The sequence below is a fragment of the Acipenser ruthenus genome, chromosome 2 (genome assembly GCF_902713425.1).
Source record: "Acipenser ruthenus chromosome 2, fAciRut3.2 maternal haplotype, whole genome shotgun sequence".
Lineage (NCBI taxonomy): Eukaryota > Metazoa > Chordata > Actinopteri > Acipenseriformes > Acipenseridae > Acipenser > Acipenser ruthenus.
The window spans coordinates 115,232,920-115,245,362 of record NC_081190.1 but is presented as its reverse complement, the minus strand read 5'-3'; the positions used below and the strand labels follow the sequence as shown (position 1 = coordinate 115,245,362).

The 12,443-nt window shown below is 41.5% G+C and overlaps 1 protein-coding gene across 2 annotated transcripts in view; it reads left to right on the top strand.

Moving 5' to 3' along the window:
- Positions 1-12,388, top strand: part of LOC117408818 (short transient receptor potential channel 3) — a 34,411-nt gene extending 22,023 nt beyond the window's left edge. For both annotated transcript variants that reach the window (XM_034014147.3, XM_034014146.3), the window contains 4 exons: positions 5,206-5,415; positions 6,431-6,514; positions 6,670-6,745; positions 6,846-12,388. In XM_034014147.3, coding sequence (XP_033870038.2) covers positions 5,206-5,415; positions 6,431-6,514; positions 6,670-6,745; positions 6,846-6,988 — 513 coding nt within the window. In that variant the 3' untranslated portion in view covers positions 6,989-12,388. The remainder of the gene's footprint in view (positions 1-5,205; positions 5,416-6,430; positions 6,515-6,669; positions 6,746-6,845) is intronic.
- The last annotated feature ends 55 nt before the right edge of the window (positions 12,389-12,443 follow it).

Here is a 12,443-nt window from a genome sequence, read left to right as displayed (position 1 = left end):
CAGCACTCGGATATCCGACACACAGATACACGTCAGGGTTTGAATTGTTATACAGTCAGCACTCGGATATCCGTTACCCAGATACACGTCAGGGTTTGAATTGTTATACAGTCAGCACTCGGATATCCGACACACAGATACACGTCAGGGTTTGAATTGTTATACAGTCAGCACTCGGATATCCGACACACAGATACACATCAGGGTTTGAATTGTTATACAGTCAGCACTCGGATATCCGACACACAGATACACATCAGGGTTTGAATTGTTATACAGTCAGCACTCGGATATCCGTTACCCAGATACACGTCAGGGTTTGAATTGTTATACAGTCAGCACTCGGATATCCGACACACAGATACACGTCAGGGTTTGGATTGTTATACAGTCAGCACTCGGATATCCGTCACACAGATACACGTCAGGGTTTGAATTGTTATACAGTCAGCACTCGGATATCCGTCACACAGATACACGTCAGGGTTTGAATTGTTATACAGTCAGCACTCGGATATCCGACACACAGATACACGTCAGGGTTTGAATTGTTATACAGTCAGCACTCGGATATCCGTTACCCAGATACACGTCAGGGTTTGAATTGTTATACAGTCAGCACTCGGATATCCGACACACAGATACACATCAGGGTTTGAATTGTTATACAGTCAGCACTCGGATATCCATTACCCAGATACACGTCAGGGTTTGAATTGTTATACAGTCAGCACTCGGATATCCGTTACCCAGATACACGTCAGGGTTTGAATTGTTATACAGTCAGCACTCGGATATCCGTTACCCAGATACACGTCAGGGTTTGAATTGTTATACAGTCAGCACTCGGATATCCGTTACCCAGATACACGTCAGGGTTTGAATTGTTATACAGTCAGCACTCGGATATCCGTTACCCAGATACACGTCAGGGTTTGAATTGTTATACAGTCAGCACTCGGATATCCGTTACCCAGATACACGTCAGGGTTTGAATTGTTATACAGTCAGCACTCGGATATCCGACACACAGATACACGTCAGGGTTTGAATTGTTATACAGTCAGCACTCGGATATCCGACACACAGATACACGTCAGGGTTTGAATTGTTATACAGTCAGCACTCGGATATCCGTTACCCAGATACACGTCAGGGTTTGAATTGTTATACAGTCAGCACTCGGATATCCGACACACAGATACACGTCAGGGTTTGAATTGTTATACAGTCAGCACTCGGATATCCGTCACACAGATACACGTCAGGGTTTGAATTGTTATACAGTCAGCACTCGGATATCCGTTACCCAGATACACATCAGGGTTTGAATTGTTATACAGTCAGCACTCGGATATCCATTACCCAGATACACGTCAGGGTTTGAATTGTTATACAGTCAGCACTCGGATATCCGACACACAGATACACGTCAGGGTTTGAATTGTTATACAGTCAGCACTCGGATATCCATTACCCAGATACACGTCAGGGTTTGGATTGTTATACAGTCAGCACTCGGATATCCGACACACAGATACACGTCAGGGTTTGAATTGTTATACAGTCAGCACTCGGATATCCGACACACAGATACACGTCAGGGTTTGAATTGTTATACAGTCAGCACTCGGGTATCCGACACACAGATACACGTCAGGGTTTGAATTGTTATACAGTCAGCACTCGGATATCCGACACACAGATACACAGGGTTTGAATTGTTATACAGTCAGCACTCGGATATCCGTCACACAGATACACGTCAGGGTTTGAATTGTTATACAGTCAGCACTCGGATATCCGTTACCCAGATACACATCAGGGTTTGAATTGTTATACAGTCAGCACTCGGATATCCATTACCCAGATACACGTCAGGGTTTGAATTGTTATACAGTCAGCACTCGGATATCCGTTACCCAGATACACGTCAGGGTTTGAATTGTTATACAGTCAGCACTCGGATATCCGACACACAGATACACATCAGGGTTTGAATTGTTATACAGTCAGCACTCGGATATCCGACACACAGATACACGTCAGGGTTTGAATTGTTATACAGTCAGCACTCGGATATCCGTCACACAGATACACGTCAGGGTTTGGATTGTTATACAGTCAGCACTCGGATATCCGTTACCCAGATACACATCAGGGTTTGAATTGTTATACAGTCAGCACTCGGATATCCATTACCCAGATACACGTCAGGGTTTGAATTGTTATACAGTCAGCACTCGGATATCCGTCACACAGATACACGTCAGGGTTTGAATTGTTATACAGTCAGCACTCGGATATCCGACACACAGATACACATCAGGGTTTGAATTGTTATACAGTCAGCACTCGGATATCCGACACACAGATACACGTCAGGGTTTGAATTGTTATACAGTCAGCACTCGGATATCCGTCACACAGATACACGTCAGGGTTTGGATTGTTATACAGTCAGCACTCGGATATCCGTTACCCAGATACACGTCAGGGTTTGAATTGTTATACAGTCAGCACTCGGATATCCGTCACACAGATACACGTCAGGATTTGAATTGTTATACAGTCAGCACTCGGATATCCGACACACAGATACACGTCAGGGTTTGAATTGTTATACAGTCAGCACTCGGATATCCGACACACAGATACACGTCAGGATTTGAATTGTTATACAGTCAGCACTCGGATATCCATTACCCAGATACACGTCAGGGTTTGAATTGTTATACAGTCAGCACTCGGATATCCGACACACAGATACACGTCAGGGTTTGAATTGTTATACAGTCAGCACTCGGATATCCGACACACAGATACACGTCAGGGTTTGAATTGTTATACAGTCAGCACTCGGATATCCATTACCCAGATACACGTCAGGGTTTGAATTGTTATACAGTCAGCACTCGGATATCCGACACACAGATACACGTCAGGATTTGAATTGTTATACAGTCAGCACTCGGATATCCATTACCCAGATACACGTCAGGGTTTGAATTGTTATACAGTCAGCACTCGGATATACGACACACAGATACACGTCAGGGTTTGAATTGTTATACAGTCAGCACTCGGATATCCGACACACAGATACACGTCAGGGTTTGAATTGTTATACAGTCAGCACTCGGATATCCGACACACAGATACACGTCAGGGTTTGAATTGTTATACAGTCAGCACTCGGATATCCGTCACACAGATACACGTCAGGGTTTGAATTGTTATACAGTCAGCACTCGGATATCCGACACACAGATACACGTCAGGGTTTGAATTGTTATACAGTCAGCACTCGGATATCCATTACCCAGATACACGTCAGGGTTTGAATTGTTATACAGTCAGCACTCGGATATCCGTCACACAGATACACGTCAGGGTTTGAATTGTTATACAGTCAGCACTCGGATATCCGACACACAGATACACGTCAGGGTTTGAATTGTTATACAGTCAGCACTCGGATATCCGACACACAGATACACGTCAGGGTTTGAATTGTTATACAGTCAGCACTCGGATATCCGACACACAGATACACGTCAGGGTTTGAATTGTTATACAGTCAGCACTCGGATATCCGTCACACAGATACACGTCAGGGTTTGAATTGTTATACAGTCAGCACTCGGATATCCGTCACACAGATACACGTCAGGGTTTGAATTGTTATACAGTCAGCACTCGGATATCCGTCACACAGATACACGTCAGGGTTTGAATTGTTATACAGTCAGCAACGTATTCAGAAACAAATCAAGCCGCATTATATATATGTAACAAATTAATGCACTTACCCATCACACACATTTTATAGGGTCGGATATGTGAGTGCTGACTGTAGGAAACAGGGATTATAAATCCCACAAGTATAGCAAGGTGTGTCTGTGGGACCTCCTTTATACAGAGTAGCGCTCACCAGAGCACATTTAGTTTGTAGTTTTGTTTTCAACGTTATATTTTGTGCACTTTTTGTATGTCCTCTGTGCACTACTACTCTGCTGGTAGCATCACATGATTTTTCCATGTGTTTGTTTCTTTACATCCTGTGTCTGAGCAGTGATGTCAGCGTTACCGCTAGGTCTCTCGCTGTCTGTCAGCGGATGAGCCACGCCCCCTATCACAGTGCTGTTTTAACTAAGGCTGTGTTAAGCTGTGAATAAGAAAGCTCATTTTTGTCTTTACGCAAGCTGGTGGATACCTGCCACTACTAGTTACATAATGTACATAGGACTTCAAATTTTGCACATACATGGTTCTTTGTCCGAATGCTTCAGTTATTTAATTACACATTCTAGGTTTTGTTCTAGAGATCAATACGGATCTTTATGTTACAAGATACTACTTTTTCCAACACTGTATTCAACACATTTACAAATAAAATGTAATTTTATACTTTTAAAAAAACAACCTCTGACAGCTTGTGCACCTCCCACCATATTATGTATTATAATGACAAATTACATTTATGGCACACTTCAGAAGAACAACATGCACTACTGTTGAGATTTAGTGTGCATCAGGGAGGGCATCTGTATGAAATACAACTACTCTTTAACAAAATGGCCTTTCCGATAACGTGATTCATGGAATACTGCTAGGCTTTGCATTGATCAAGTCCCAGCTCCTGTCATTAGTCGTATAAAGAATGAGACGCTAACACGGCCAGCTTTTTTCAGTGCTTTGTGATTCTGAGATTCACAGTAAAAGAAGAAGTTAAGCTGCAGTCAGGTAGCATGTGGTTCAGTGCTGTGTGTCACCAATGCAGCTCCGTCCTGACCTGCAGAATCACCCTGCCATTTACTCCCAGGTTAGAGGTCGACAGTTGTGAGCAATCGTGCCCTTGTTTTGTGATGTGGACAGCACACTGAGGGCTTGTTTCACTTCAGACCTTTGCTGGATCTCAGTTATAATGTCATTTTTTCACCATGAATTGTGTTTGTTTTTCCTTTCCCAAACAGTTTTATACAGTGAGAATTATGTTATTATTTCCACAAGCTATACTTTGATTCTCAGTGGTGTTGGAGCCCTCTGCTGGTACATCTTGCAATAGCAGAACTCCATATGAAAATGTGTTCTATGCCTGCCAGACCCAGATATATAGTACACATATATATGGTAAACAAGATTTCAATTGTTTAAATAGTCACACCATTTAAAAATCTAAGACTCTGTTCTCTATTATTAAAGAATGATGCAGATGTGGAATGGAAATTTGCTCGTTCAAAGCTCTGGCTGTCGTACTTTGATGATGGAAAAACTTTACCCCCTCCATACAGTATTGTGCCCAGCCCCAAATCCTTCTTTTACTGCATCATGCGAGTGGTGAACCTTTTCAGATGCAGAAGGAGAAGGATGAAGAAGGATGTAGAACTGGGAATGGACATATCCAAGTCCAGGGTATGTAGCAATGTGTAAATTATTATTATTATTATTATTATTATTATTATTATTATTATTATTATTATTATTATTATTATTATTATTTATTTCTTAGCAGACGCCCATATGAATGCTGGATATTAAAGAGACTTCACTCTCAGTTTGTCTGTGAGACTCAGGGCTCTATTCACAAAACCTTAGCTCATGAGGAGTTGCTTAAAGAATATTTTTTCTAAATCTGTTTTTATAAATAAAATAAAATAAAATAAAAACATTTGATATTTATCAAACTGTTCTTAATAAAGCCATGAAAGAGCAGTTTAAATAACTCCTGAATTTAAACTCTGTGATTAGAGCCCACAGTTTGAGACACAACAATGCCAAAACTGTTTTTAAAATGAGTCCAACTCCAAATGGGTGATGCTTGGCATGACTGCAGCCTCACGGTCGCACACACCTCACAGTATACCATGTACAGTGTACACCATGTGGAATGAGCTGAAGAACACATATTAGTAGTATTATAAGTAGCAGTAGTAGTATTATGATTATGTTTGGTAAGACAACACAAAATCCTGAGCCCCACAAACTGTGTCTTTGTTAGAGAACAAGTTGCCTGTGAACACATCATGACATTGTGTGAGGGGTTTGAATTATAATATGTGCTTGAAGCGCATGCTTTCTTTGAACAGCTAGAAAAAAGTACAGAGTATTGGTCTTGTCCAGTCTAGCTGTGACCACAGGGAATAAATAAACCCACCAATGACATGTATTGTATTGTATGCAAAGAAATGGACACAGGTGTATAGTGACTGCTTTTTGTCTTGTGGTTGGATATAGTGTATCACAACCAACGCATCGCAATGTTTATTAATGTTTATTAACCTGTTCACTACCAGAATAGATTAACTCCCTCTGTTCCAGTGTAAAACACAATAGGGTTATTGAACCGTATGTCATGAATGCAATATTACATGTAGATGTTACAATGTTGATGTGAAACCCAGTTAATGAAATGTTTTTGTATTGTCAGTTGAACCTGTTCACTCAGTCGAACCTGAAAATCTCAGAGACACACACTTTCAACTCCATACTCAACCAACCCACTCGCTATCAGGCAAGTCCATGGATTTAAAAAAAAAACACTTTAACTGTTGGGTTACTGATCTGTTGTAATAAAAGCAAGCTATTGCGTGCTATATTTTTTCTTTCTTTTCTTTTACTGCAAAGCTTATGAGAACCTTAAAAATGAAATGATTCTCTTGTTTACAGAAAATAATGAAGTGTCTTATAAAACGTTTTGTGTTAAAAGCACAAGTTGACAAAGAGAATGACGAAGTCAATGAGGGTAAGACCTGCTTTATCTGGAGCCCTTTCCCTGAAGTTCTGTTTTTCTGCAACTTTCCAAACCACATGCTTTGTGTTAATGATGTGACTGTTTATTGCAGGTGAACTAAAAGAAATCAAACAGGACATCTCCAGTCTCCGCTATGAACTTCTGGAAGACAAGTCCCAAGCGACTGAGGAGCTGTCTGTTCTGATACAAAAGCTTAGTGATAAGCTTAACATTAGCATGACAAGATGTGAATGATTAGACCCACATACACAATGACAAGTATCTGCTTTATGGACAAAACATTTGTTTTCTTTCAAATTCAATTATTAATTATCATAAATCATGACATGTTTTAATATTTCGCACCAGAAATCGTAGCAAAATGATGTTTAATGCTTATAAAAGTAGTAGCCAGCCCTCTGTGTCTGGCATGTGTTGGTTATTTTGTAAATTGATTAAGCCTTTCTAAGTCTTTTGTATTTTTTTAATTTTATTTTGTATTAATATGTATAGAGCATACAACTGTGTAATGCACATATTGTATATCTCCCCTAATTTGCACAAAAAGGCTACCCAGAGGACAGCCTCTTCTGGGAAAACAGAAAAAGATATGGATGCTTACCACAGGCTGTGCTAAATTCAGGCATCACAAAAGGGCACAAGATAGATTGCGTGCACACAGTACATGTAAACGTGTTGTAATGATAGCACAGATTACTGTAACAATACTTGTGTCTTAAGCAAAACTGGCTCCACAGTTACCTTACAGTATGCAAATATACTTCAGTACACAAGTTTATATTGACATTCAAATGTCATATTGTATGTTACTGTATGCACATTTCAACTGGAAGAAAGATATCAACAGGGCTCCGTAGTGGCGCATCTGGTAAACCCACTCCGAGGGGAGTGCAGGATTATTATTATTATTATTATTATTTATTTCTTAGCAGACGCCCTTATCCAGGGCGACTTACAATTGTAATGTGCCCTATAGCCTGGAGGTCGCCGGTACGAGATCAGTGACCCCTGTAGTCTGGCTGGGCACCTGCAGGCTTGCCTATAAGGTGCCCAGAGCTGGGTGAGTCCGCTTCGGAGGACAGTGTGTGTTCATCTTCACTGCTCCCGAGTCAGCGCGGGGGTGGCAGTGGTGAGCTGAGCCTAAAAATAATTGGATATGCCAAATTGGGAGAAAATAATAAAATAATTGGCGATTACTAAATTAAAAAAAAAAAACATACCAATTTTCTTTACATGTAGCCTTCTTATCAGAAGAAGGAATTTTAAACATTTTTGAACAGTTGAATGTATTCAAATGTAAAAACTACAGCTCAGTTCACTTTTGTGTAAAGGTAAATTATAGAAAAAACGAATACACTAGATGCCCCTTTTTTTACATTTTTGGGCCAAGTTGAAGGTTTTATATGCATCTTTATCAGAAGAAGGAATATTTCCATCATAAAATATACTGTATAAAACCTTAAACTGGCCCAAGAATGCAACATTTAAAAAAAAAATAATAATAATAAAATAAAGTGTCTTCCAGCAGTCTGAAACTCGCTATCTGTTTAACCCGACTCTTATCCCGAACGTTGTTTCCATCATAAAATGAAACCCCTTTTCTGCTCTTTTCCAACAGGTTAAATGGGTCAATTTACATAAAGGTGGCAGAATAACTATTAAGTATTTAAATGAGAAACCTAAATGTTAATGCTGCAAATTTCAGGATTTAAATCAATGGACAGGTGGGATAGGTGGAGGAAAACAAAAGAGATGCGTGTTTCAGGAGACAAGGAGAAAGAAGAGAAGATACATGTAATAGAACACAATAATAAAGCAACGTCAGGACACAGAGAAAAAAAGGAAAGTTAGAGAGTGAATTTTAATGTAGCCTCATTTTGTAAATATTTTATGTAAAAATAAAAAAATACATGAGAAATAAATTAATACATAAATAAATATATAGACGTGTATTTATTTGTTTATTTATTTATTTATTTTTCATTTTGGCATAAAATATCCTCCATACCCAGTTGCACTTTATGAAAATTAATAACGTGCATGTATAGTAGGATATCATACAAACAACTGTGGCAAAGAATGAAAGGGCTGTGAGTGATACTGGCAATGCAGGACCCCTCAGGGTGCTTGACTCTAAAGAATGACAGGGCTGTGAGTGATGCTGGCAATACAGGACCCCTCAGGGTGCTTGACTCTAAAGAATGACAGGGCTGTGAGTGATACTGGCAATGCAGGACCCCTCAGGGTGCTTGACTCTAAAGAATGATAGGGCTGTGAGTGATACTGGCAATGAAGGACCCCTCAGGGTGCTTGACTCTAAAGAATGACAGGGCTGTCAGTGATACTGGCAATGCAGGACCCTCAGGGTGCTTGACTCTAAAGAATGACAGGGCTGTCAGTGGTACTGGCAATGCAGGACCCCTCAGGGTGCTTGACTCTAAAGAATGACAGGGCTGTGAGTGATGCTGGCAATGCAGGACCCCTCAGGGTGCTTGACTCTAAAGAATGACAGGCTGTGAGTGATACTGGCAATGCAGGACCCCTCAGGGTGCTTGACTCTAAAGAATGACAGGGCTGTCAGTGATACTGGCAATGCAGGACCCTCAGGGTGCTTGACTCTAAAGAATGACAGGGCTGTGAGTGATGCTGGCAATGCAGGACCCCTCAGGGTGCTTGACTCTAAAGAATGACAGGCTGTGAGTGATACTGGCAATGCAGGACCCCTCAGGGTGCTTGACTCTAAAGAATGACAGGGCTGTGAGTGATACTGGCAATGCAGGACCCTCAGGGTGCTTGACTCTAAAGAATGACAGGGCTGTCAGTGATACTGGCAATGCAGGACCCTCAGGGTGCTTGACTCTAAAGAATGACAGGCTGTGAGTGATACTGGCAATGCAGGACCCCTCAGGGGGCTTGACTCTAAAGAATGACAGACTGTGAGTGATACTGGCAATGCAGGACCCCTCAGGGTGCTTGACTCTAAAGAATGACAGGGCTGTGAGTGATACTGGCAATGCAGGACCCCTCAGGGTGCTTGACTCTAAAGAATGACAGGGCTGTGAGTGATGCTGGCAATACAGGACCCCTCAGGGGGCTTGACTCTAAAGAATGACAGGGCTGTGAGTGATACTGGCAATGCAGGACCCCTCAGGGTGCTTGACTCTAAAGAATGACAGACTGTGAGTGATGCTGGCAATGCAGGACCCCTCAGGGTGCTTGACTCTAAAGAATGACAGGGCTGTGAGTGATACTGGCAATGCAGGACCCCTCAGGGTGCTTGACTCTAAAGAATGATAGGGCTGTGAGTGATACTGGCAATGCAGGACCCCTCCAAGTGCTTGACTCTAAAGAATGACAGGCTGTGGGTGATACTGGCTATGCAGGACCCCTCAGGGGGCTTGACTCTAAAGAATGACAGGGCTGTGAGTGATGCTGGCAATGCAGGACCCCTCAGGGTGCTTGACTCTAAAGAATGACAGGGCTGTGAGTGATACTGGCAATGCAGGACCCCTCAGGGTGCTTGACTCTAAAGAATGACAGGGCTGTCAGTGATACTGGCAATGCAGGACCCTCAGGGTGCTTGACTCTAAAGAATGACAGGCTGTTAGTGATACTGGCAATGCAGGACCCCTCAGGGGGCTTGACTCTAAAGAATGACAGACTGTGGGTGATACTGGCAATGCAGGACCCCTCAGGGTGCTTGACTCTAAAGAATGACAGGGCTGTGAGTGATGCTGGCAATACAGGACCCCTCAGGGGGCTTGACTCTAAAGAATGACAGGGCTGTGAGTGATACTGGCAATGCAGGACCCCTCAGGGTGCTTGACTCTAAAGAATGACAGGGCTGTGAGTGATACTGGCAATGCAGGACCCCTCAGGGTGCTTGACTCTAAAGAATGACAGGGCTGTGAGTGATACTGGCAATGCAGGACCCCTCAGGGTGCTTGACTCTAAAGAATGACAGGCTGTGAGTGATACTGGCAATGCAGGACCCCTCAGGGTGCTTGACTCTAAAGAATGACAGGGCTGTGAGTGATACTGGCAATGCAGGACCCCTCCGAGTGCTTGACTCTAAAGAATGACAGGGCTGTGAGTGATACTGGCTATGCAGGACCCCTCAGGGGGCTTGACTCTAAAGAATGACAGGGCTGTGAGTGATACTGGCAATGCAGGACCCCTCCGAGTGCTTGACTCTAAAGAATGACAGGGCTGTGAGTGATACTGGCAATGCATGAGGGGGCTTGACTCTAAATCCTCTTTAAGTTTATCACATGAATGTAATATTGTAGCTTTATCCATTCGATAGCTCCACTGCACTCGCTCTTCTGTAAGGTCCAAACAGGCGATACACCAGTGGGGTACTTTCGGCTGCGATTCCGATGATGGGGGGGGGCGATGACAGCTACAATATCCTTCATCTAAAATCACAGCAATTACATCAAAGAGTCATGCCACCCTTCACACAGAGCCTGTTTGAAATAGGTTCCCACCTCCATTAGGACTCCTTGAAACAGGTGGAACCACTTTAGACGGAAAATACTCAATCCCACCACATCAGCCTTTTTGATTTGTGCACAGGGGGTATGTTAATTAGGTACACACCTAATTTGCATAACACTCCTCATACTGTTGGAATTATTATTATTATTATTATTTATTTCTTAGCAGACGCCCTTATCCAGGGCGACTTACAATCGCAAGCAAATACAAATACAATTGGGGCTTTGTAACTGTTCTCATCCTTTCTGGCCATTTTGTTTATTTTTGCTCGCAACAGCCGGAAAGTTAAAACCGTGCCACAAAAGCACCTCCCGAGGTTGGAAAGGCTTTGATATTGAGGGCCAGTCAGTTTAACTTTCAATAAGGAGTACAACAACAAAAATCAATTACCAGTAAATTGATTTCACTACATAAGCTGTAGATAGATATTTATAAATACAGTATATTCTACAGTGTGACGTAAACATATTTGAGCATCTAATTTTAAGTGGGTTCTCTACTTCATAATTGAATCCTGTAAAATGTCAACCCCACCAGTGACATAGCTATGAATGTGACAAATGGTTGCAATAACATAACAGGAATATCTTAAATATGATTCATTTACACAGATCTTAGTGTTCTGAGGTGTTATAATTATACCTAAACCTTAGGTCCCATTTGATGAAAAATGGTTCATATTGTTAACAGTTCTCATGCTTATGAAACACCGTACTGTAAGGGTTTTTTTTATTCTAGAAATCTATGCAGGGTGATAATTTATTTTGTCCAGTGTTGACATGGTGGGTCTTACAGTACAACACAGTAGTACACAATAGCAATGTCATTTTGTATGAGAACTTTTATTTTTTCAACTCTACAGAATGGGTTTCCTTAGAGGTGATTATCTTTGTATGGAAATAAACAAAACATGTTTTTGTGCTTTAAAATTTAAGGTGACAGATGATATATATTGTGAGAAGTGTGTTCAAGCTATCCTATAATGTTAATAATACTGTCTAGATTGTCCTTGTTTCTTTTGTAGTCATGTTCCAAATACATGTTAGTCAAGCCTAAAAACTGTATTGTTCACAATGAATGAGCTCTGAAAATTAATTTGCATAATGAAGTGAAAACCTTTAAGGAGCTTCCTTATGTTATAGCTGCTGTGGAGTCGTGGATTTTAAACACTATACAGCACATATTAAAC